The sequence below is a fragment of the Heterocephalus glaber genome, unplaced genomic scaffold (assembly GCF_053883595.1).
Source record: "Heterocephalus glaber isolate CG9 unplaced genomic scaffold, H.glaber_assembly_v1.0 deba00001606, whole genome shotgun sequence".
Classification (NCBI taxonomy): Eukaryota; Metazoa; Chordata; class Mammalia; order Rodentia; family Bathyergidae; genus Heterocephalus; species Heterocephalus glaber.
The window spans coordinates 21,360,808-21,387,763 of NW_028258377.1; the positions used below are offsets into that span (position 1 = coordinate 21,360,808).

At 43.0% G+C, this 26,956-nt stretch overlaps 1 protein-coding gene across 18 annotated transcripts in view; it reads right to left on the bottom strand.

Moving 5' to 3' along the window:
- Tenm2 (teneurin transmembrane protein 2) overlaps positions 1-26,956 on the bottom strand; it is a 1,248,268-nt gene that overhangs the window by 111,521 nt on the left and 1,109,791 nt on the right. For 15 of the 18 annotated variants that reach the window (XM_087194517.1, XM_087194513.1, XM_087194515.1 and 12 more), the window contains 3 exons: positions 17,772-17,966; positions 11,752-11,952; positions 9,819-10,031 (listed from right to left, as the gene is read on the bottom strand). In XM_087194517.1, coding sequence (XP_087050643.1) covers positions 9,819-10,031; positions 11,752-11,952; positions 17,772-17,966 — 609 coding nt within the window. The remainder of the gene's footprint in view (positions 1-9,818; positions 10,032-11,751; positions 11,953-17,771; positions 17,967-26,956) is intronic. The other 3 variants (XM_087194510.1, XM_021239927.2, XM_087194516.1) reach the window with 2 other exon arrangements.

Below are 26,956 nucleotides of genomic sequence, written 5' to 3' on the forward strand. Positions count from 1 at the left end.
GAGATGAAATCTCGATACAAGGGAGAGGTGCTACAGGTAAAAGTGAAGGGATGTCTTCTCGAAGGAACTTGGGACCAGCTGCTCAAATGGGACATGTGGTGTTGTCTCCTTTGCCATGTAAATACAGCAGCGGTTCAGGACAGTGGGTACCAAGGCCTCTGGAACTGAAGACCACACCCCATCATGGGAGCTGGCAGTAGGGCAAGTGCTGCGGGATTTCCTGGAAGTGGATTGTGCAGATAGCAGGTTTCAGTGAAAGGCCTAAGCTTGAAGAATCTGAATGGGCTAAACACGAGCAGTTCAGACACCCTTGGAGACTTCTAGAAAACCCTGAGGGGAGAATGTGAGGGCAGAATGGCTCTGCAGTTGGGATGAGCCGAGATGATGTGGATGGTGCCTTATATGTGAGTCACGTGAAAGGGTGGGGCAATGTGGGTTCCGGCTGTCTTGGAATAGTTCTCAGAAGGGGCTAGGGTGTGTCCCTGTTATGGCTTTACAACTTCCCTCGTCACTTACTAGCCCTACTTTGTCTATTATCCCAGCTCCCTTGGTAACGTATATAAATCTCTGCTGAACTGATCTTCTAACCTGACACATCTGCCAAAGGGAGTCGACCACAACTGCAGGGATCTCAGAAGAGACAGAAAGTCATGCTACCACGGACCACAGATGAGACGGTCTGTACAGAATCCTCTGGTGATAACCATGAGAAAAAAACAGGACCTTAGGATCCTTCAGGATCTTAATAAAAGAACTGGCTGGTAGCTTTTTTTTTTTTTTTTTTTTTACTTTGGAGATGTTTCATCCTATCACCGAGGACCAAACAAGCCTCTCCCTTCTTGATTACAATTAAAGCTTGTTTTTAAAACCCAATCCTTTCCTTTAAACTGGGGATATTTTTTTAATTACAGGAAAGATTAACTAAATGCATTTTCTCTTGTAATTTAATCCATTCTAATTATCTGGAGACTGTTTATAATGAAATACTTAAAAATTTGCCTAGCTTCTACTTCATGTGGTTTCTTTACTACTCACAGGTGGAAAGGCTGAGAGAAGGCCTGGTGCTCACCTTATGGAGGTCTGACTATCAGAATACATAGAGGTGCATGATACAAAGGACAAGGTGGCAAGAATGGACCCTCAGTTTGGCTGGCAGGTTTTCAAAATGGGGCTATCCTGCATTCCAAATGCAGTAAAGGCAATCCTTTAAAAAAAAAGAGCATGAAATAGAATGCGATGGAAGAAGAGGGTTGGTATGAATGAAAGTCACTGGACAGGCAACTTGGAAGGAAATATAAAATCTGTGCCTGACACGAACAACTGGGATATCCTGTGTGGCTCCCGATGTCCCAGGAGATGAGCCAAGGGATTGCAGAGAATCCCCATATGCTACACTTGGCTCATGCTCCAAGGACTCAAGCAATCGCAGTGTGGGAGGAATGAGGGTAATTGTGAAGTTTATGGGGCTGAATGGGAACAGAAAATCAATGAGAGTCTTCATTTTCCAGAAGACACACATGCTGCTTGATGGACTCAAGAGTTGGGTCTTCTGGGGTATGCTGTGATGCACAGAGCCTGTACAAGTAAATCTTGCAATCCAGATCTTGAAGAATGAGAAGGAATAAGCCAAAGAGAGACCAGGAAAATGTAATCTGAGAGACACTGGGGAGGCAGCATACTCCTAACTTGAGAAATGCCAAATTCCTTCGAAAAGAAGGACACAGTATTGCAACTCCTGAAGGATATTGATGGTCTCTAGTCTGAGAAACACTGTCTTAAAATACCTGGAGTTTTAGTCTATCCACCAGTAATAGATTTCCAAATAACACTTCAAAGGATTTTTTTTCTTATGAAATATACTTATTTTAAAAATAAAATCCAGAACTAAAAACAAATTCTCACGGGCCTCTTGGTTCCACCACATGGAAGAGGTTAAGTGTGAGTACCTTTGGTCAAAAATAGCAAACCCTCGCTTCACAACAAGATTCTAATACAAATATTCAATTCCACAAATAATTGGGCTGCTTGGTAAAATAAACAGGTTCAATTCCAGGTGAGAGAGGTTGGTTCTTGCTCTGTATAAGAACCAGATGCCAGCAGGCTGCAAAGAAAAACTTTGTTTGGAAAATGGATGGGGGCAGGTGTTATTTTTGACCTGTCACTAACTGGTTGATGGGTGGAAGGCAGATATGTGAAAGGTTGATTGAAGGTAAGAGATTTTTTTTTTCAGTACTGAGGATTGAAGCCAAGCAGCATGGAACTACATCCTGAGCCCTTTTTATTTATTTATTTGAGAAAGGGTCTTGCTAAATTGCCAAAGATGACCTTGAAATTGCAGTCCTCTTGCCTCTGCCTCCTCAGTAGCTGGGAAAACAGGTGTGTACCCCCCAAGCCTGGAGGGAGAAACGTTTGATTGAGGATTTTATTTTAAAGATCCCCCTTTGCCCTTCACTATATCTTACACTGGTGCTAGATCATGTTGACATTAACTCACACTTACTTGACTCTTAACTTTATGGTTTTGTTTTGTTTTGTTGGTACCGGGGATCAAACTTGGGACCTTGCGCTTGTAAGGCAGGTGGCGGCACCACTGAGCGAAATCCTTGGCCTTAACTTTATGTTTGGCATAGTGCCAAGCACTTTAACTCCAGCCCAAGGAGTTAGGTATTATTTAATATCTCCATCTTACGGAAAAATCAACTGAGGCACATAAACATTAGAAAGGCTGTCAAGATTTGAGCTCAGGCAGACTGACACCAAAGCCTGTGTGCTTAAGCGTTCCATTATTATTCTTGCACTTCTCCCCACACAACTGAAGTGCTTACAGACAGACAAACTTTTGCTTTAACATCATCTCTCTCTATTAAATATTACACATATAAATGGATAGAGCGGGGTCTGATTACTGAACCTATGAAAGGAGTTTTTTCAGTGTACAAAAAGATTTTCCAGGTATAGTGGATATAAGCTGGAAATGAGATGAGATGGTAAAAAATTAACAAACTAGTAAAGAAGCACCATCCACTACTCTCAATAATTCAACAATACATCAGCTGAGACCACCCTCCTCTGGTTATCCCTTTTGTGTGGGTCAGTACAGTGTATTACGGGAACCTACACTGAAGACCCATATTACCTAAGACAGAAAGGCTTGCTTGTATTGGACTGGCTCATTCATACAATTCTGCATCAAAAGTAATAAAACTCTGGAAATGGTCAGGTCCTTAGAGACCACCTCATTCAAGTGTGTTCTAAATTCAGTCAATCACATATTGCATTTGTGATATTTGCAATATCTACGCTGTTATTTACTTAATTTTTCTTTAAATTTACTCAGCCTAATAATGCTACCTACTTCCACCACATCTATACACAGTAACACCTATATAATCATGAGTTTGATATGCTAGTTTATTTTTTCCTAGTGTTTTTCAAAGCCCCACATAACTATTCAATAAAGTACACCTGTACACAAATGAAAAGCATCTCATGTGTGTGCATCACATCCCAGAAAGCAAATATGGGGCCAACTTCCCTATTTACCACAGGAGAAAACTGAGGGTGTGGTGACTCACCTTAGGGGACATGGAATGTTTGTGGCAGCTAAACCCAGAACACGGGTGTCACCACTGGTCAGCCTGTCTATTTTTCCTCGACAGCACAAGGAAGCAGGCATGGAGCAGTAAGAAAGATGTCCTTCACAAACATCTACAGGCATGGAGCTCTCTGGAGCCCTTTGTTTTCCCTTTTTTTTCATTGTAAAACTTTAGTGCACATTGTGAGATCCAAGAATCATAGACTTGGAAAAGACACTGATGCTTCGTAGAAGCTCAAGTGAAGGGCACTCACTATATACTGCAACAATTCAGTCCACCTTTTCAAAAGACCAGATTCTTATGGGTGTCCTTTCTTTTGAGTCTGGAATCTTCCTTGTGCTAACTCTCACCCATGGTTTTATGTTCTAAGAGCTGCAAGCCATTTTTAGTTCTTGGCTCTTATGAAATCTTGTATTGTTTTATCAAGCTATGTAATGAAGTTTTGGTTAACGATACACCACATATATGATAGTGTCCCCACAAAATGACAATGAAGTTGAAAAATCTCTAGCACCTAGTGGCAATGCAGCCATCCTAACCTCCTAGCACAACACATTCTTCAGCTGTTCATAGTGATGCTGGTGGAAACAAACCTACTGTCATATTAAAAGTATAGCACATACAATTAAATATAGTGCATAATATTTGATTATGATAATAAACTGGCTTAAGTATTTACTGTACTGCACTTTTTATTGTTATTGTAGAGTATGCTCCTCCTTATAAAGTTTACTGTAAAAAGGTACGCTGTGTTTTGTCAGCAGCTTTTTGCATTGTCTCTTGATTGCTGCAAGAGGCCACACTGAGTGAATGACCTAGACTGTTTGGGCAAGTACACTGTAGGATGTTCACATGACAATGATTCTCAGAATGCGGCCCCATTGTCGAGCAACACATAATTGCACTTGGTGGGTCTGACCCTGCCACTGTGGGCTACAAGCTAGTAAACCAAGCAGCTAGCTCCCCTGAAACTTGAAGGGAATAAATAGTACAGAGGCGAATGCAAGAACCTGTCTCCCCATAGAACACAAACACTAAGAATTCTTCTCCTCTTTTCTTTATGATGAGAGCTCATTTGATGAGCAGATGTTATTAAATCACTTAGGAAGCAATTCCAAAAATACTTCCACTTAAACTACAGATCGAGTTGTAAAGTTAGGATGAAGTTTGTCTCTAACCTGTTTATTTTCAACTGATGCTAAGAGTCCTTCCTCAACATTTAGGGCAAGAAAGTAAACACTTCCAGGGCTGAGAATCTCATTACTCATAAAACATTTATTTCCTGTCATTTTATTTTATTTTTTGCAACGATGTACCAATGTGTCCCCGTAACTTCTACCTCCCAGTCTTTGTTCTGTGTTTGGATAGGAAACCTCGAAGAAGAGACTATCTGACCCCGAGCCAGAGAGAATTTCTGGGCATGTGGGGTGCCTGACCTGCAGTGAATGAGAAGGCTCACATTTTGGCCAAACTGTGTAAAGGGGAATGACTTAGTGGACAGTTTGTCTGTAATCTTTAATAGTGAAAGGCTAACACTTCAGGCTTTTACTTAAAAAAAAGAAAGAAAAGGAACTCTGAGGATAGTTCCAGTGAGAGCCCCCAGAGGATCGGGTTAATTAACCAATCAGGGAGGGAGCTGCTTCCACAGGCCTGGTGGTAAGAATGACTCCACAGTGGCTAATTTCATCGCAACTTGCTCTCACTGTAGAGTCATGAAAGCTCAAATGTTCAAGGACAGTAACGAGGAGAGAAAAAAAGTTTCCATCCCTTGGAATGAAACCAGAATGAGATGCAGAGGCAGCTGTCCTCAGTCTGAAGTTGGTTAATTTTAACAGTCAGTTTCTTCCCAGCCAGTTCCCTATTGTTCTGAAGTGTTCTCCCTCTTGGACCGTGACCCTGTCTACTTTTGATGACAACCACTTAATCAGCACATCACATTGTCGCACGGCTGGTTTTACCTTGGGTAAAGATTCATTTTCTTTATTATTAACATCACAAGAACTGATTTCTCTCCCCAATCAATTAAAGAAGAAGGATAGAAGGGCCCAGAGCAATCGAGGGAAAAGAAAACTATTCTGACTTACGGCACCTGCTCAGGCCACTCTGCCCCACGTGGCTTTAGGCATCAAATCACCGGGGCTCTGAAATGTGACTATGCAGGACTACACAGGTAAAAGACACAAGCAGGGCTACCATGCCCATGACCCCAACACCAAACAATTCATCCAGGTTTGGAAAGAGCCAGCATTGGCAAACTCAGTCTGTGGGTGTGTCTGTTTGTCCTACCAGAGCGCAGTCTGGATAACTCACGTTCCGCAGATAATTCCAACACTGCAACATTAATATTCAGCTTCCCTCCTTGTATCCCATGGTGATAGTGAATGTTGGCTTCTCCTTGTATTTTGCCCAATTATTCTGCTGGAAAAACGTGCTAACATCTATGTCATCTCTTTGTAATATAAGAGGCACTTATCTGAGTTTACTATAGTTCACAGTGATTTTGACCTAATAAAAATGCTATAGTTCCTTCATGCTCTGGTGGTATGACCACTGGATGGCTGTCTTATGTTAAATCTTCAATACATAAGGAGGGGTGGCAAGTGATAAGGAGGTGGTGGTGATGGGAATAACTCCTTTTAAGATCATTTAATAAAAATAAGCCTCTTCTTACCAAATAATGTGCCTTCTAATTTATACCTAAGAGTTAACTGTACCTTATCAAAAAAATGCTAATATATTCCAAAGATGTACATGAATTGTGGTTGGTTTGCCTTCAAAGTATATTTCTTATCTATGCAATTCTGTAGCTTTCAGCCACACCTTATATTTAATTTGTTAGAAAGAGGTAACATAAGAATTACTGGTTGACAGAATCCAGTCTGTTGATAAATTAGCTTTAACAGTTTACATTGCAATATTATGCATTCTATTTAAATCCATAGCAATATGTACTAAATTTCCAAATATAAATAATTTGGCTGCATTTCAGAAATGCATTTGACCCGACCTGGATAGATCCTGGGGCTTCTACTTCACTGAGTTTTAATGGTCTGTGGTTTAATTCTCAGCCTTTTCTTCCCTACCTCTCATCTTGCTCTCTTCAGTTTAACAAATGCAATCGACAGGTGCTGATGTGAATTATTCTACTGACTGTTTGCAGTGACCTCAAGAAAACCACCTCACTGTGACCTTTTGAAGACAGGCCACAAACAACCTAAATACCCATCCTTAATGACCCAGTGTTCTGCTTTACTTCAAACTTTCCAGTGTGTTGTTTACTGACTGGGTGCCATTTCAATCTTATTTCTTTTCTATTTTCAAAATACAGCATTTGAGGCTCTGCTTGGAAAGGTCCTAAGAGCCTCTCTTTCCTCTCTGACTGGCAGTATCCCCAAGGAGGAGGACTGATTCTGAGCTTGTAAATCGTGGCATTTACTTTAAATGAAATGACAGGAGTGTCTGTTCCAACTATAAGACTAAGACTTTGCGAAACAGCTCTGGGGGCCAGAGGTTGAAAAGCATGAGATGCAATTATGCATGTATGAACATCTCTCTACTTTTCCAATAGAAAATCTCAGCAACCAAGGGATGTTTGGCTTTTTGTCTTTTCTTTTCGCTTTTTAAAGAAAACTCCAGTGAACAAAATTGCGGGGATATAGCACATGTCCTACTAGTAAAACCACACAGAGCTCTAATTTCTCAAAAGGAAAGTTTTTGGCATTCAAAACCTTTACAAGTACATAGCACAGACTCTGAAATCACAGAACATCAAAATTCTGAACAGGAGACTTTCCTGCACTAGCAAGCACCCTCTTTATTTGGGGAGCTTTATGTGGCACTTAAATTCACACTTCCTCAGTGTCCCTCAAGGACTCGTGATGTCAGCTCACAGAGCTATGGTACTTGAGCCAAATGCTTCAAGTGGCAGAAACACATTTTTCCAATTCATCTCAGCCAAAGGGCCAGCTTGACCAAAGCACCTGTGTTCTCTTGCTGGCCACATCCGCACCGTTCTCTACGGAGACCAAAGCTGTCGACAACTCATTTGCTGGCTTCTCGCCACTCCCAGTCTGTTGTATCTGCGTCTCCCCCTTTCTTTTGGCCCCTGGTAGCCTTCAAATCATAACTGATGTCTTTTCCTAATGGAAACAGCAACATCCCTCCCCTTTCCCTCTCTTTCCATCAAGACTTGGGCAACTCTCTCATTCAGGGCTTTTTTTCCCCCTGTAAAAGGCCAGATACCAATCAGCATTGTGGCCCATGGAGTCTCTGTCCCTATTGCTCAACACTAAGATGTGGAGCGGGAGCTGACAAGATGTCACAAGTAGGTGTGGCTGCCTTTAACCAGTCTTTGCTTAGAACACTGAAATTTGGATTTCCTACAATTGTCACATGTCAGGAAGTATTTTTTGTTCTGTCAGCCCTTAAAAAAATGTAAAAACAATTCTTAGATTATAAGCCATAGAAAAGCAGGCTGCAGGCCAGAATTGGCTCCCTACTGTCGTTGGCTAACTCCTGCTCTTCTCTGTCTGAACTGCCTTCTTGTGAGCTATCTCCGGAATAAAGACAAGTCATAGGTAGGCGTGAGCCAGTGGCCTTCAGTGTGGGCAAATGAACCCTGTCCCCCTATCTCTCAGATGTCAGAAGAGGAGAACAAAGGGAGGGGATAAGAAAGTAGGACTATCCACCTTAAAGTTACTGATCATCAAGAGCTTTAGGAGGGAGAGGGGATATGGGCTGTGGAGATGAAGGAGTAGGGAAAAGTCTTTATTTAAATTACGTTGGGCATGCAAAAGTACATCAAGAGGAATGACCCTGAAGAGTGGAAGCTAAGGTAAGAACTGTCCTGGTCTTGGGCTGGGCAACCCCTGCCCTGAAACTCTTATGAATTATTCCTTAGCCTTTGTGGGGAACTGAAGATGAGAATGGCTGCAGGGGAAGCAGGACCTGGAACATCACTGAGAGATTGCAAAAACAATTCACTGCCAACAGACTGTCCCAGCAGGGTCCCAGTGCTATGGTTGTGGCCCTGATTGGCACGCTGCCCCTCGGATACCCAATTAGACAGAACTAGGGAAATTGAATGCAGAGTTGGTCCATTTTATCTCTGCTTAACCACCCGAATGAACAGCATGGGAAACTGAGTCTGATCTCATCAGTCAGCCCTGGGCAAGCTCTTTAGCCTGTCTTTTTAGATGGCCAAGCAATGGCTGAAGTTTTGGGGCTAGGACAGAGAGAAAGGTCCCAAAATCATTGGCTGGTAGCAGAAGTAACTTCAAGGAGTAAACAGTAGTTTGTTGGAAAGTCCCCTGAGTGTTTCCACGAAGCCAAGGAATTAGCTAGCTTGGCACGAAGTGGATCCCAGGACTGACCTAATTAAACAACAAAAGCAAAAACTGGAAGGAAAATGATGCTCAAGTTGACAACTTTGTAATCCCAACTGTTAAGAGAATGTGGAAAGCCAAAAACCCTTGGCTTCCAACTCCTCTATCCAAGGGTATGTCCGAAATGGTATTGTTCTCCTTTAAACCTCAATAATGGCAAAGGGCCAAACAAATCAAAAAAGAAAAACTTTTCAGAACCATTCTTTTTTAACAAAGAAAGTGACCTTTAAAGACTATTCCTGGCCGAGAAAATTATATAAGGAGGTGGCTGAATGGAGAATGAGATGGAACCAGAGTAGACGTCAACTGGTGGCAGCGATGAAGAGGAGGATCAGGAATCCAATGATGGATTGCAGGAAGCTGCTCAGATAGGTGACAGTGGTACTTGGTTACCTAGAGATCCTGGGGAAGTCCTGCCTGCATCTAACCTGGTCTGCACTAAGTGATTTCATGTTGTGAGCAAGCAGGGACCTGGGGATCCAGCCATTTGGGAGAGCATTTGAACAGGGAAGACTTGCAGATCTCAGTGAGCCCGGGTGCCCAAACGTCCAGGCACTGATAATTTCCCATGCATGTGCATTTTCCCCTCCCGAGATCAGTAGTTTGGATTTTTTTTTTTTTAATCTTGTCTGGTCCCTTTCCTCCAAACCCAGCATCCTGGAAAGAAGGGAAAGGCTTTTCCAATGAGGGACCTTGCTTTTCCCTTTCCCTATCCCCGTGGAGATTTGGAGAGGCAGCAGGAATGTTGGAGAGCACTTGTGTCCCTGAAGGAACAGCCAGTTGCAATGCACGACCATCACTATAGATCTACGATTTATGAAAATAAAGCAATATGTGCCTGTTTCGGTGCCTGCCGTTTGCCTACCAATGGTGCAGTGTTCACCATTCCAGCCCTCTCGGCATTCACATTTGCCATCTTTACAGGTCCCGTGCTCAATGCAGCGGGGGTGGCACACGCGCTGGTCACAAGCTGCGCCTGTCCAGCCCTCTTCACAGCGGCAGGCTCCCCCGATGCAGACGCCGTGAGTGCCACAGTCTACTGAGCACACTTCTGGAAGAAAAACAATGATTACAGCTCAACACGGCAGCTGGTAAAACCCTTCACGGAAGCCAGACCATACACATGGCCCGGGCCCCGGGAGCAGGTCCGAGGCCCAGCAGCTATGACATCTTCGGAGGCTTGCCTCTTTGCCGGCTCAGTAGTAATCCATCATCATTATTTATTCCTTTTTCTAGAGCAGTTTTTCTCAAAGTGTGGCCCGTGGGCCAGGAGCATCACTCTCACCTAGGTACTTGTAAGAAATGCAAATTCACGTGCCCTGGTTGGACCATGTGATTTTGAAACTCTGCAAGCGGGGTCACAAATTCATTTTACCAAGTCCTCTGGGTAGTTCTGATACTAGAATGTGACAACCACTTGTCTACAGAGAGAGACTGACCTGACGGGAGGTCAGGCAGTGGGCCCAGCTCAGCAAAGCTGACTGGGAGAGACCCATCTGAAAAGAGGATCCTGACTCCCTCTCTAGCTGGGATTCTTCCCCCTTGACAGCCTGAACTGACCAAGCCTTCGAGGCTCACTGGGGGTCCCCGGCTCCATCCCCACAATGACTGCAGACCCACACGTTCCCCAGATCAGCCTTTGGCGGCAATGAGGGCCGCTGTTAATTGTGCTGCATTTACACAGCCTCTTTCTCAAAGGAGCTCAAAGTCTTTTGTGGTCGGGGAGGAGACAGACAGACAGATATGCACTCTCTGGACCTCTCACTCGAGGACAAGCACGTGCCAGACATTCATCCTTACAACAGTCTACGGAGGGAGGCATGGCTCGTCATGCCAGGGGAGAGAACACCAGGCCAGGGGTGGCCAGTGACTGACTCGAAGTCACACAGCACATCTGCAGCACAACTGGGCCTTGGACCTAGAACTCTCCACCTCCCCCATCCTCTGCAGAGCTTTGCCAGGATCCTCACCATCAAAGAAGAATCCAGAGTCAAGTGGGCGGAGAAGATATCCCCAAATAGCCCACTTTATCTGACTCTCCTTTTTTTCTTCTTTTTGGAATGAAATATTCATTTCTTTCCCATTGTAGGCAAAGTTTCATACCTATTCCCTTCCTGATTGCCACGGCAATCTCACAGCTGTCTCCCTACTTGGAGGAGGGGGCTGCATGATGATCACTTGGTTGGACAGGCGCTCGTCAGTGCAAATGAACCCTTTCTTGGGAAGGTTGGGACCCACTTGAACTGCTGAACTGCTCCATTTTTAAGGTCAATTGGGAGGTAAGATACACACTCTTAATTTTAGGAAAATAAAGTGTAGAGCACAACTTCATTATTTCCCTGTCACTGGAGGATTGCAGAGCTTTATAACATGTTCACACAGCACCCCGAGGGAGCCTCTTTTCTGTTTTATTGGACATGCTACTTGGTTTGTCTGGGACTGAATTGTTCTGTTTTGCTTTCTGGTACCTTTAGGGAGTGTACGTAAGCAAACCTGTAAAGCAAATAAAGCATCCCTCTTGGGCCCCTCATCCATTTGTGGTGATGGATTCAACAAGGCACAAGTACCAACTTGGTGTTATATTTGTTTGTTTCATTTCTCAAAGATCACAGACTCTATAGCCAAGGAGAAGACAGTGAGAAAGGCACTATGTGACGGACCAAAGACCCCTTATCCCACACGAGTGTGAAGAGGAGATTCCCATCCATCTGGGAATGGGAGGAATGCAGAGTATGAGGTTAGGAAAAGTGAGAGAAACTCTCTTGGCTTACCAACGGAGCAGTCGGGACCCATCCAGTTGGGGTCGCAGCTGCAGAGGCCCGTGTCTGGCAGGTAAGTTCCATGCCCACTGCACTGGTCTGGGCACTGGACCCTCGCCAGTTCACAGTTAAGACCACCCCAGCCAGGGGTGCAAAGGCATTCTCCATTCACACAGACCCCATGGCTGGAGCAGGTGGGATCCAAGCAATCCACTGAAAAGAGACAGAGATGAAAAGTATTGATCAGTCATGGGGGGGATGGACATGAGGCACAAGCCTTCCACTGAATGGGCCAGTGGTTCACCAATTCCTATCCACTGCAAGCAAATGAGCAGGCCAGGTAATAACTTCCGTGGTCTCCTTGAAGAACACTAATGAAGATAACAGTTTCTTTTTTTTTTTGTATGTCAAAACACCAAATTTCAAACTGGAAGAGAACCAAGAGAACAAATAGGATTTCTCAAGCAGAATTAGGAAGAATCAGATGCAGGTTCTATATACATAGAGAGGGTGTGTTATTCAACCTTTGTTATTCAACCTGTACTTACCAACCTTCATACTTTGATGGCCCCATGTTAAGAATGTAAATACCTGGGCCGGGGATTTAGCTCAGTGGTTCCGCTGCCTGCTTCGCAGGCGCAAGGACCCGAGTTCAATCCCCGGTGCCAAAAAAAAAAAAAAAAAGAATGTAAATACCTGTGATATTTCTGCATGTGTCATCAAACTCTATCCCTCATGCTAAGGGGGGAAAAGTAGCGAGGCTCATTCAACTTCATTAATCACTGTCTTTGAAAGGAAACAAAAAATTATAAAGAAAGTCCATGACACCCATAAATGGGTAATTTTTCTAAGTTTCACGTAAGCTAAGTTTAAAATTGGTTTTCATGCTCTGAACACACCCCCTGAAGGGATTAGTGAATCTGCAGGATGGACGAGGTGAAACTGGGTGTGGAACTGATCTAAAAGAGGAACCTTCCCATGGTCACAAGGTGGTTACAAGTGACAGTATCTTTGGTCACGGCACCAGCCCTCCACCAGTCAACTGGCTAACTTAATGGTCAGATTCTGGTTATTGTCATCCTTGCCTGTTTTATGGTCTGATTCTTCGGCTGTCTTTATGATCAGAGAGGAAATGCATCCGCATCCAGTAGGTTGTGTGAGGATGATTACTCAAGAATCAACTCAAAAAGATGAGAGGAGAGAGCTGCAAAAGCCAGGTCTCCAGGACAGGACTTCTTTGCATGACCATGTGAGCTCAACACTGGATCTCTATCCAGGCTAAACAAATAGGGCCTTTTACAAGCAGACCAGTTTCCCTTAGCGTTACTAGAAAACGGTGCAATGGCGTGGGGAGAAGAGGGCTCTGCATAATCTGGGATTTGAATGAGGAAGAATGGAGTTTTGCAGAGGGCTTCAACATTGTCTTGTGATGTTGTGACGAAATGTAGAAATCTCATCACCTTATTTGACGATGACTTACATTTCTGTCATTTAATAGCTTCACATTTCTTATATCACCTGGGGGGCTAGCCAGCCAGATAGTACTTGAAGTTCTTTTCTTGAGGTTTTTTGACCACACTGACACTATAATTCAATCCTCTGTGTGCATGCATGCATGCCACCTTTGGTTCAAAGCCTCAGAGAAGATTTTGTTTTCTTTCCTTGTCTAATGTCAACATTGAAATATGGAAGACTTTTAGTCTCTAAATAATTCACCATTATGGTGAGATGGTAGCCATTTGAGGTCCTAGTTATCTTTAGGGTCTACTGCTACACTGCCCATGTTGGACGTCTTCTTTTCTTATTTTTCACAAAATAATGGTGTTTTTAAATACTGATAATACATCAACTAATAACACATCATGCCACACATTGTCTAGTCCTGGGAGACATGAGACTTGAGGAGTTTGGATTTATTAGAAATCACAATATTCCATGAAGCTTCCAAAGAACACCCCTCGCTTTAGGTAAAAATAATAATTTTCAGTATTTAGAGCTGTTTCTCAGGATCCCATCTGGATATTCCCAAGAAGATATTATTTATGGAAGTCACTTCCAAACTGTAGTCATGGAGAAAAACAGTGATTCTTTTCTACCAGAAAGGTGAATTTCAGTGACTTATTATTAGTTGAAGATATTTATGATGATGTTACTTAATCTTGTTACAATCACTTTAGAGTTGAATTCACTGTCTTGGGGAATATAACTCCTGATGATATAAACCCTTCTGATGCCTTCCAATTTGCTCTTGTGAGGATGGTGGAACACAGCTGCATGTAAATTTGAAGTGAAAGGTTTAAACACATAGAAGGTATGTGACAAAGGAGCTGTGTGGTGCCTTTGGTGTTTCCTGCCTAAGGCAGTTAAAGGAATATAGTATGTGTTCAATATACAACTGCTATTAAGAAGAATGACAGACTTTGCTATAAGTAAAGCTAATGACAAATTATCCGGATAAATTTCCAGTATGAAGGACTGATTAGAAAAAGAAATAGTGCTACTACTTGGTTTTTGAAATAATTCTGCAAAATTTTAGCTAATTCATTCAGAACCCATCACGTTCACATTCTTCTAATAAAGGAAATCCTGAAGTTCTAGTTTGCATTTTACTTTGTTCCCATTTCTAATTAAGCAAAATCAAAATATACACAAAAATCCTGTGTGTTACTGCCTCGAAATTTGCTCCAAAGCTATAATTAGCCACTTAAAATGTTTAGTGAGTTGCCAACAGCTAGAAGCTTTCAAAAATATATCATAATCTTTTTCTTACAAGGATGAAATAATAAAAATACCAGAGAGGGAGGGAGGAAGGGAAGGAGGGAGAGAGAAAGTGAGAGACAAGAGAGTGAGGGAGAGGGTGAGGGAGAAAGACAGAAAGAGAGGGAGAGATAGGCATTTTTCTTCCAGATAAATTAGCTCTCTCTTCTCTACCCTGAATTATGGTATGAAGGAAGGAGAAGAATCTGCAGAGATTTATTAGCCCAGTACTAGAACGTCATCAAAAGAACCATTTATAGTATCTAGAAATATGAGCTAACCCTTTCTCTGGCCAGTGATATCAGTAAATATGCCCTTAGTGCTATATAATTACAGAAGCTGATGGAATAACTAAATTCTAACTTCAATAGGAGTGGTTTCACTATGAATTTTAAATTTGGTTCCAATTTCATAAAGCGATTTTGCAGCCACATCTGTAGGGTCTTTAGCAGGCAGAAGAGACCGTGGCATTTTACAAAGCTTTATAAATAGAAACAGTGTTATACTTAAAAGGGGGACAGTGGCCTTAACCAGCTCAGTGTCCTGTGCCTTGAACACCAGCCCCCTAGCAGCTGAAATCATTAGAACTCATTTAGTCTTGGGTCCTCTGTAGGTTTGACAAAAGAAGGTTGTGAATGCAATTTCTATCCCTAAGGATAAAAAAGGAGGTCAAGGAGTTTTACAAACAATATGTACTATAAACCCCTGAAGAACCATGAATTACATTTATGAAGTTAAATGTCAGTGAAAAATGACTCAACCATGAAACTGACATGAAAACATGGCTGACTTAAACTAATATGTCACTTCCTCTCTTATCACCATCCCACTCCCCAGCCATCATTGAACAAGACCTCGCAAACATGTCCTTTCATTTTCTGGGGCAAATTTGTTAATAGTACAACAATGTTTATGCAGCAAAAATGCAGGATGGCAACTATTGATTTCATTGCCATGGCCACTTCAGGTAAATTGTTTGAATGTTATGACTATGATGAATATCAGAAATAAAAAAGCTAAATGGAAGAAAAAGTGCTGATGCAGACTTGCTTATTCCATTTTCTATTTTGAAAACAGCATATGAATCACCTTGGTTCATTCTTTTTTGGGTGGCAGAAATCAATAGGGGAGATTTCATCATTTGGTAATGTTCCACGTGGCTTCCTTGTTTTGTTGGATGGTTAGTTTATTCCAGGCATTTAATAAGACTAGCTGGGACAGTAGAGAAGTTGAGGAACCGCTTGAAGGTCCACTCATGCATATGTGCCCAATCTTCCTTGTACACAATTCTAAGACTGGCAGTGTTACTGCTCTGGCACTTTCTTCTCACTCAGGGATTTATGCAGAAGGGTGTCCTAACCTTTCTTGTCACACTACTGGCCTCTCCCGTGTTTTCAACAGATGCAGCCTTACCTCCTGCAATCCATTTATCTTTAAGAACTTTAACCTTTCGAGAAGGGTTATTAAATCCGTATTTCCTTTACCTGAACTCCCCAACTTGGTTTGATGATACAAACATAGGGAGGCTAACTTTTATAGTGAGAGGAGGAAATATATAGAGAATTAAGTAAGGGAAGATCCGGGGGTCAGACTTCTGAACCCTGTTAAGGGCATTGCTACCGATACACTAAAAAAATCTTAGAAGAATAATGTCATGGAAGCTGACTCTTTATAGCCGTAGTTGTAAAACTATGAGACATAGGATTTTGTAAGAGAAGGCTATGTGCATATATCTAAAGATGAGGCCCTGTCTTTACTTTGCAGTGAGTGCTGTAATGATTGGTTATTTTGTAGAGAATTCTGGTCATCTATAAGTCAGTGGAATGAAAGAATGGCTCCGTTAGCATCTGAGAATCCCACAAAACCTGAGATCCCTCAGTACTGTGAGAAGTTTATTCATGAGAAGCTAAGAGAGAACAGGGTGTATCAAGTCAAACAGGATCTTTTCCATGGAAGCATCCACACAGAGAGGCAGGAGGCTCCATATTGCCTTTAGTTTGCTGGGTGAACTGATCCTTTATTCACTCTGGGATCATAGGATGGAAAAGAGTTGTTTGAGCACACAGGAACATTTCTCTGGGAGACAGTCTTAGAGTAGAGGAGCTCAGCTGGATGACAATGATGGAACCAATGCCAAGGTTGGGGAATGGGTGAGGGGCTGAGGGGCCCTAGATTGTCAGTGTGTGAATCTGTGGTGGGTTCCGTATATGGTGAGAAGCATCAGCTGGACAACTAGAGACTGTATTCTGGACGGGCAAATACAGAGATGAAAGGATACAGGCCGCTGAGTTCCCTTGCCTTATTGACACCAGAACTTGGTCCTAACACCTTGGTGTCAAGTAACTCTCCTGGAAGAACCAAGCAGAGTAACTAGGACTAGTTAGAGCTGATTTCTAAACACCACCTTGTTTACACACTTCCTCCCCCAGATCCTTTCTCCCGATTTCCAAGCCTGATCGTGGACTACGCTTGGTCAGATTAGCTTCAGTGTCTAACATGCCCGATTTATTCCAATGCGTGCTGGAGGCCCTTAAATGTGTGCAATCATGGGCTCTTAGGAATTCATCATATCCTAGCCCTCTTGCTGCACATCCACTCTCTTCTAATTCTGTGTGCTTGTAGTAACCAGAGTAATTTGCCCCGCATGGTGTCTCTGAATGACCTGGATACCCACAGTCTTTCAAGACTGGCTGCTCTCTATTGATACTAATTTTTATGGAAACATTTACCCAAATGTACATGGGTCTTAGATTGCCAAGAAGCATAAAAACAAACAAACAAAACGGTAACCACCACCACCACTCCCAAACCAGCAAAAAACAGCTTTGAGGAAGACAAGGAGCTTAGAGATTCTTATTTCTTTGGATAGGTTTAGTAATTCCCAATCCAGAAGAATTTAAGTCAAGTAGAAGAAAAGAAGGAAGAAGACAGGGGGATGAGAAGGAAGGAGATAGAAAGGAAAAAGGAAGGAGAAGGAAGGAGAGGAGGAAGATTAGCATAGAGAAAGAGAACCCTGAAACATAAAAAGGCAGAGGGAGAAAAGAGGAAGGGAAAAAAGAGCAAGAAGGGTAAAACAAAGCATTCCTTCCAGAATTGTGTCCATAAACCTTTTCAGTTCTACAGCTAAAGAAGTCTACCAAAGCCAAGTGTTTGAAGTTGTCTGTACAACATGTTGAAGCTTTCTTTGTGAAGCAGGGAGTCTGGGGGTGGACTCTTTAGCCAAACTCAGGCCCTCCCGGGTCCCCACCGCCGTCCTGTGCCTCTGGGACACTCACCTTCCTCACAGTGCTCCCCTTTGTAGCCTGCAGAGCACACACAGTTCCCATCAATGCAGGAGCCATGGCCCCCACAGGAGGGGTCGATGCACTGATTCACAGGAACATCGCATTCGGCGCCTTTCCAGCCGCTGTAGCACTGGCACGTTCCTTTGGAATATTGTCCATTCCCACTGCACAGGACAGGGCAGGCAGCTGCAAAACCAAAGACAAAAGACCAGGTCATGAGGCCATCATCTGAAGGGCTCTGTCAGTTGCTCTGTCTGGCATTCTGGCTTCACTTCTCCTCTTATAGGCTGGGGACCTTGGCTATGGAGGTGTAGAGCCATTTTCAAGTAAGAATGCCACTAGTAACAGCAGGTACCACCCATGAAATGTTTAGCATGTGCTAGGCTCAATAGAGAGTCCTTATGTGCAACCCATGGCTTCATCATTATGATCACCCGAAGAGGTGGGGGCTACATTCAGGATCCCCATTTTGCAGATGAAACTCAGACTGGTGAAGTTACTTGTTCACTGTCACAAAGCACGTAAACACAGGATCCCACCTGGAATCCAGGTTGGCCCAGCTCTATGCTGTGCCCTTAACAAAACTACACTGACTTCCTTGTTGGTGTTGTTATTCTTACTGTTGTTGGTTCTGGGGAGCAGAATCCACTGCTGAGTATTTCATCAAATTTGTCAGAATTAGTGGACTCCTATTCTGATAAGCTGATGTCAGTAGAAAAAGAAGGGGAATGGGACACAATGGTGGTTAATGACTCTCTCTCTGCCTCAGTTCCTTACCTATGCCATGAAGACACAAGTGTGCCTACTTCAAAGAGTGATGTCTACTAAGCATTAAATAAGCCTGACATTTTAAAAAAAGGAAAGGTCAGGGTAGGGTTAAGATAGGAAATCTTGAGCACCTCATATCTTACCTGGGATCCTCTTGTATCCCATGGTTTGATGGGAAGAAGGTTGAAAAATCAGTAAGGATTGTCTGGGATGAGATTACAGACAGTTTTCAGCAGTTTGTGTCAACTGTGCCAATCTCCCCTTTTAGAGCTTATCAAGAATGGGATTTTAGTGGTCTCCTTCAGGCTTTGGACTTCTCAATTCAGTACCAGTTTGTAAAGAAGCTACATTCCCAATCTGCCTTCTAACTTGGGCCTGAAATGGGTACACTGGTTAAGACCTGCAGAAAGAGACCTTCAGAAATGACTGACGTAAATGTTTCAGGGAGTCCAGGTTTTGCCTGTGATTGTGAGCATAGGTTCTGTGGGAATCCTACAAGTTGTAACACACACAGCCAGGTGTCATACCAAGAACTGTACGTGCAGTTGTATCACTAGTCAGCTGCCCCACTCTACCTTTTTACCCCCTTGTGTTGTCAAGTTTCTATTTAGTTTTTACCGTTATTAACTTACCTCTATGAGTCTCATTTCCAAAAGCTATAAATATCTACTTGAGGACAAAGACTATGTTTGCCTTTTTAAATTTCCTACCAGGGTGGTGTTCATCAATGTTGGGTTGATTGGGTAAAGACTTCTCCTATGCTTCTGACATCCAGGGATGCTCCAGGATTTATAGGTAAGCACTAAAGTGTTCTTTATGAAAACAGGGAAAGAACAGTTTCTGGAGTCAACTTCACGTTGCACACACAATGCGTTTTTCTGGGAAAGGGCATGTTTTACCTTAATTTCAAACTGACCTGAAATAAAAACATTTCAACAGCCTGAAATGCTTTATAATAGGACAGTTGTGAAAAGTATTGGGGACACTAGTTCCGGGAGAATTCTTATCTTTATGAATCTACCATAGGAGAATGAGTTCAAAGTGGGAACATAAAAGACACGCACTGAATTCAGATGAACCCTCTAAATGTAGGGAGTGGGCTTCCAATTTTCAGGATGCTTAAGCAGAGGGATCTGTACAGTGACAGAGATACTGTCTACAAAAGAGCAGAGGAAAGATTTCTGAACCTAGAGGGCTCAGGACTCAAATTAGAGACTGGCCAAATATGAACTGGCATGAACAATTATGGACTTTTTTGAAGTTTGGAGAGGAGTTGGAAGACTACGTTTGTTCCATCTCAGCTCTTCAAGAGACTCCAGTGACCCTCTAGGTCAGGAAGGCAAATGGGCATGTGAACTACTATTCTCCTTTCTCTACTTCTGCACGCAGTGTTAGCTGCTCAAGGCCTCTTGTCCTTTTGAGCTTAGGCAGAGCCTGAAAACCTTCAAAGCAGTGCCTAGGCTGGGTCTTGCAAGCACACAGAGTCGGCATTCAAGAAAAAAGCTACTTAGCATTTCTGTTCTGGGTAAGGCGGAAGGTATCTCCTGATGAGAAGACTCGAATCTGCATCGTTTGGCACCCCCCAGTACCCCTATACTGAGAAGACAAGAGTGTGAGTAAGGCTGTGCAGTGTGCAGTCAGGTAAGCACTCTGCCCTGGGGGTTATATAATGGATGAGCTGTAACGGATGGGAGAGAAAGTCACAACAAATCACCACCATGGGTCTCTTGCTTGCATTCTTTTCCCCGTTAAAAGGTGGAGGAGGGTAGAAAATAGGAGCCAATAAGCCTTACCTATATTAATTGATAAAATATAGCTAGGATAATAGTCTTTATTTATAGTAAAACTCACTTCTGTATAAAGTCCACGTGGTGAGAAAAAAAAAATTGTCTAGAAGGTAAGAATGGGTTTTATTTAAAATCAGGTGCCTGGAAAATCAAATTTAAAATGTGACCTACTTAAATTACTCTGGGAAAAAAAGGAAAAGAGTCAGATCAGAGAGTTCTCTACATTTCTAAACGCAGCCTTTTTTTCCAACATGTTTGCTCATGTTTGCTGGGAACGTGGTCAAAAAAGGAAAAACATGGTGATGTTCACCGAACAGTAGGGGACTCGATGGGCTTGGCTGATGCCATACAAAAAGGTGAAGGCAGGCTAATTGGAGTGAAAATCTCCAGTACTGTGGTTCCTTTGCCATCCGGAAGAGTGCAGACAGATGCCAGGCGAACGCCCCCTAGTGGTCACTGGGCTGCCTGCATGGAAGGTACCGTCCCTCTGGGGAAACTGACTCAGGCTGACAGAACTCAACCAAGAACATCACAGTATGGCTCAGGTTGTTCCTCACTGCAGAGGCTGTGAAGGGAGGAACTTCCTGTATTACTAACTCTTTTCTATTTTTACTATGGCACAATCTACATTATTTTTTATGACAAGTTATAGAAAAACTGCTGACTCCATATTTTGCCCCGAGGTAGGAGAAAGTAGAAGAGGAAATGGCAACACCATCTGGGTTCAAAACCTAACCCTCTATTTACCAGCTGAGAGATTCTGGCAAGATGACTGAACTGCTTGGATGCTCAAGTTCCCCTTTAAAAAAATGGTCTCTCAATGCTTATGTGGGGATTAAGTGAGATACTACATGCAAGGATTCAAAGCAGGAGCTGACACTTGGTAGGCAATTAATGGCTGCTCCCTTGTGAAATTTCAGACTGAATCCCCAACCTGACTTGAGGGGTTAACTTAAAAAATGCAGCAGGTCTCAACACACGCATACAAACCTCTCACAGCAACAGCAGCAGCACCTGCAGCGGATTGCCAGATAACATTAATAGAAAGAGTTAATCAGTTCCCCTCACCCCTCTCTGGTTGAGGTGTCTCAGCTGATACTGATTGTTCAGGTATCACGTGTGGAATGTTTATGTTCCTGTTTCTTTTTCCAATTCCTAAGGCTTACAGGAGTAGAACATTGTGCATGCAAGCTTCTATTTAAAATTAATTAAAATGTTTGTACAAATTGACTATTCCTGTTTTACTAAATCTAGTAAATGGAAGCTTTAAGTTTCCCACAGAAGAAAAATAAATTATCACTGCCACTAACGACTGTCAAGTTAACAGGCTGATGACAAAAAAGAAGATACAATTTAGATCACCTAAATAGTATAAAGCTCATTTTAATGATCAAGCTGGAACCTGCCCCCTTCCTCTGATTATCTGTAAGGGCTGAGATGAATTATCAGTGTTATTCACTCAGAAACAGGGACAGACTCACCACTCACATTTGATGTTTCAAGAAAAACAAATCCTGTCTACTTGGAGCTTTCAGTAGAGAAAATACCTGGAGAAAACTCAGAGGTTGTTGGAGAGGCTCAGTCATCAAAGCAGAGATAAAATGCCCGAAGCTTGACAAATAATATGCTGGGCTGGACTAGTTGTGAAGATGGAATTTCAAATAACGTATCTTTTATGAGTAATGTGAAAACTGATTTAAAACCCTTTAGAAGAAACTTGAGAACACAATACTCGAACCTCGTACCCAGGTGAATTGTCAAAATTGTAGTAAGGAGTGGCTGCTTTATATCCTATGGAGTCAACAGATCCTGACAAAGAGCCTCGTACGTGTGAGCGGCTGGGTTTGCTGCTAGGAAAAAGTGGTGGGAGAAAGGAGATGCCTCTGTTGCTCTGAAGCAATTTAGGGTGGGACATATGGGTCAGGGATGGCAGGCAAACAGAGTTCAGGGTCCCTAGCGCCCAAACTGTTGCTGCTTCATTTCCTTGCAAGGCTGTGGACTTTGCTTGGTGCTAAGCAAGACAGTGCTTTATTATGAAAAGTGAAGTTGGCGTCTAGCTGTATCCCTGCAATTGGCAATTCATTTGGTGGGCAATAAAGTTTGACCCCTACTGCACACTGTACTCAAAAATAAACTCTGCCCAGCATAAAGATCTATAAGAAGGAAAAAAAAACCCTACACAGGTATCAGAAAAATAATGAAGACTAACTTTATTTTCTTGGGTGAGAGATATGTAAGTATGACATAATTTCTACAAACTATGAAGGAAAAGACTGAATTTGCATAACATTTGAATCTATTTGACAAAGGATACTGTGAAACAAAATTAAGTGATGAGCAACACCAGGAAAAATATTTTTAACAAGTTTACAGAACAAAATTTGCTATCTAAAATATACAAGGAGCTCTTATAAATCAATAAAAAGTGAAAATCTGGGCAAAGGATACATCAGAAATAATATACATTGTCAATAAGAATATGGCAAAATATTCAGTTTTATGAACAACTAAATAAGTGTAGATAAAAATACTCAGGAGAGAGAATTCTTAGTTTCCCAGACGGGAGGAGAAATGAGAAGCTTGCTGATGCTCAGGACCATCATGGCTGAGGGGACCCGGCTCTGCCAAGCCCAGCTGGCAGGGGCAGAAATCCAAAGTAACTTTCAGGGAGATTATTTATTATTCTATGGGCAGCTCCCCGGATTACCTTACCTCACCGAGAAGAGCGGGGAGCTCAGTGCCTCAGTTTCCCCACCTATTCAGTAGATGGGACAACAAAGAACTATTTGTGTAGGTAGAAGATTGAGGAAGTTGGAAAGCAGAACTAAGGAGTGATTAGGAAGTTATGAAGGCAAAGATCACCTGCCATTCTGACAGCGACTGTCACCTCTGACCAGTCAGGCCCCCAACTTCCTGCCCAGACCACTCTGACATTTTAGTTGGCCTCAGCCGGGGCAAGATGCAGCAGGACCCCAGTGAGAAGGGGGATCTGGAGGCTGCCTTCTGACCGACAGGGCAGAGTCCCTGGCTCACCAGGCCTGAGTTCAGGTGCACCAACTTCCTCATTCCCATTCTGTCAAATGGCACATTAATAAGCAAGAAAGAGATTCAGGGAAGAATTTCCAGAAGGACAAAAAAACTCATCAGGTGTGTCAAATCTCTGACATTCAGGAGCCATGTGGGGAAAGTAGCACACGCTGACTTAAGCACGAAAGTATGGATGCTTTAATTAATCCGGGGTGAATTTAATTGCTTTAGTTAAGTGGAAATCGGGTTAAAAATGATGCAGAGCATGCTGGGGTGTGTTAAAAACATGACATATGAGTTGGATGAATCGATAAATTAAAAGTGCACAGATGTTTTAATTAAACCCAGGGAAGTTAACGAAGATCGCAAGAGACTTTTAAGCCTATGATTAATTCAATTCATTTAAAATACCTGTAGAGATATGGCGATGCCTCCATTTTGAGAGTTATAAAAGTTCTCAATCGATAAGTACTTAAGTGGTTCTTAAAAAGAGTGGAAGGTGTGTTTGTGTGTATGTGTGTGTTGGTGTGACAATAGCATTAATTACATAATGAATATTTAAATTCGTTGGAGTACACTGTACAGTAAACTTCTCTGCAGCACAAGTCCAGACAGAAGCAGATGTATAGTTTTTTTGATTCAAGCATCAGACAAGTGTGAAAATTAACAACACTTCTTAACCACAAGCAGGGAAATGTTCTGAAGCCATGGTGGGTCTGTTTTATATACCACTGTCTCCTCAGCAAATAGAAATGCACTGGGCATGGAACAGGCTTATGACTTAGTTTGAATGTCCCCCACTCTTGTTTTTTTAAGCAGGTGTATGACTATGGACACATGAAGCCTATCTTTAAAGGGGTAAGAATTCTGGAGTAGCTCCTGAATAGCGTTTTCAGGGATGAAATGATCTATGTAAAGTATGATGTGCTGTGCCTACCACATAGTAAGGAATCGACAGATGCAATTTTATTGTCATTATTTTCATAGGAGGAAACTGTTCCAACTAGTCATATTGTAAAGAGACAAGACAGGTTAAATGCCTTTTTCCTGTCCCCCATCCCAGCTGGTATCCTTTCTAAAGACTGGTTTATTCCCCAATGTGAAAAATCTTCCTGAAATCACAGAATTTCCCCACATGTGCATGCATCACAGCTACCTGTTCCCAAGGGTTTGGCATTCTGCCTGCCGGAGCTGCTCTGCTACTTATCTAGTAGTTTAAAAGAAAAAGAAGTTTTTCAGTTTCAGAAGCCACGTAGCCTGGGGACTGCTCATGCATTCTAGTACCATGAAGGGATGGATTTCTTTCTGGTAATGCAACAACCAGGAGAAACATCACGGGCAGCTATGTTCTGGAGCTTGCAGGGATGGGTTCACATTGGCCACCAGATAACCTACACTGTCACTCTCAGCCTCTTCCATGCCTACTGGCCAGCCAGGGAGCACAGAAAGTAAAAGCCACTGCTTTGGGTCATCATTATTTTTTGGCTGTCTCAGCAGTGTTCAAGAGCAACATTACAGTAGACCCTTGACTTATGAACTCAATTTTTTCTCGAGGGCTGGTTGTAACTCAAGTTGGTCAACTGAAGGCTCAGGCTCCTCTACACAGCCTTCCAAGTCTCTCTGCTGTACACACGCAGATCTCAGTGTCTTAGAGAGACACTGGCCCGGGATTTCTCAATCCCACACGGGAGAGGATGTTGTGATGTTCCCTCCAGAATTCTTTAAGGGTTATATCTGTATCTGAGACATCTGAGACCATCTGGAAGCACAAGCAGCCGGCATTTGGCTCATAGCTCGAGACTTTCTTCCTAAGTTAAAAGTAACATTCTGGTCATAACTCAAGTTGTTCATACGTCAGCCTGGTCATAACTTGAGGGTTCACTGTATTGAGACCCAGTGTGATGGTTAAACTTAACTGTCAACTTGACTGGCTTGGGAACTGCCAAGGGAATGAGTCAAGGACCCTTCTAGGTGTGTCTGGGTGAGTCATGCAGGCAAGACTCTGGGGTGCATGCTTGGTCCCTGGTCCTTCCTCTGCCACTGTGCCCCTGCTCTGCTGCTTGGGCAACATGAACGGCGCAACTTTGCTACCTCATTCTCCCAGGATGTTGTGCCTGGCAGCCAGCTGGCTGTGGGCTGAAACTTCTGAAACCAGTCAGGCAAAGAATTTTCTTAATTCTTGGTGTTGAGTACTTGGGTCCACCTATGGGAAAGCTAATATAGACCCAAACCTGGATGTTCACAAGAGTCACCTGGGGTCTTTGGCAGGATGCAGACTCGAATTCAGAACGTCTGGCTTGGGGTTGAGTGTTTGAAAATTTAACAAGTCACTGAGATCAGTGCTGGAACTCGAGACCAACCGAATCAGAAATTTGGGGTGGAGCCCAGAAATCAGAGCATTAAAAGGACCTCAATGAGTGCTCGGGTGTTGCATCACTGATCTAGTGGTTAATAGTGTAGTTCAAAAACTTTACTTGGGCAAGTGGCTTCACTTCTCTGAGATTCAGTTTCCTCCGCTGCAACATAAGAATGATAATACATGTCTTGAAGAAGTAATGAGATAATGCATGTAAAACACTATGCACAGTGCCTAGCATGGAGTTCATCTTCAGTATCTGCTGGCAATTCTCCTTATACTACTTTATCAGATGTGACGCTGTCCTCTGGGTCAGCTCAGTCACTTTCTGCTTCCAGTTCCTACTACTGGAGCCCAGCTGTCAGGGAACTTCGGACACTTCTTCAGGCTATGTGTGGGAAGAAGGAGAGTAGAATTCAGCCATCACACTGCAATGGGCTGTGGAACATTCCAGCAGCGGCCATGACAGGCCTGCCTCCATTAATGTAGTCTCTGACACGAACTGGGATGGTGGAGGGAGGTAGATGTGAGAGATGACTCTGAAGGAATGACGGTACATCCCAGAAAGGATGCAGGGACCGGAGCATCTTTCATGAAGACAGTGAGCCCACTTAGGAGAGAGGAAAGGGCTTCTTTGCTCAGGAAGCTGTGTTAGAGGCATTGCTGGGGTGGCAGGTGGACACATCACCATTAGGGAAGGGACTGAGGGTCTGGCATTCCTCTCCTGTGGGCAGAGGGAGAAGCCTACTAAGGAGAATAGGAGGCTAAATCGCACTGGACAGTCAGGCCTCCTGAGCTGTCTACAGTACTTACTATTGGGGACTACAAGAGCGGCCACTGCCATGGATTCAGGGGGTCTTCCTGACAAGTCTCTCTCCTGTGGCTTCAGAGTCAGGCAAACATGTCCTCAGGATCTGACCCCCCTATGTGACCTTACTTTCTCTAAGTCTTCATTTTTCTTACTAAAAAAAATAGGGATAAAGACAAGGATGTCAAGCTCTTTCTGGGAAGGCCAAGTCTAACACTGAAGAATCATTTCATGCATGCCAGCACTTTTACACATTTTACACCAATTTAGTCTTCACAGGAGGCAGTAGGTAGTATGGCACTTGTTCCCATTGTACAGACGAGAAAATCGAGACTCATAGAGGTTAAATAATTTCCTAAAGTGGGCCAGGTTAACCAGAGGAGCATGGATTCAAACTCTGTAGCTCTCCTCTTAACCACTTTTTCATTCT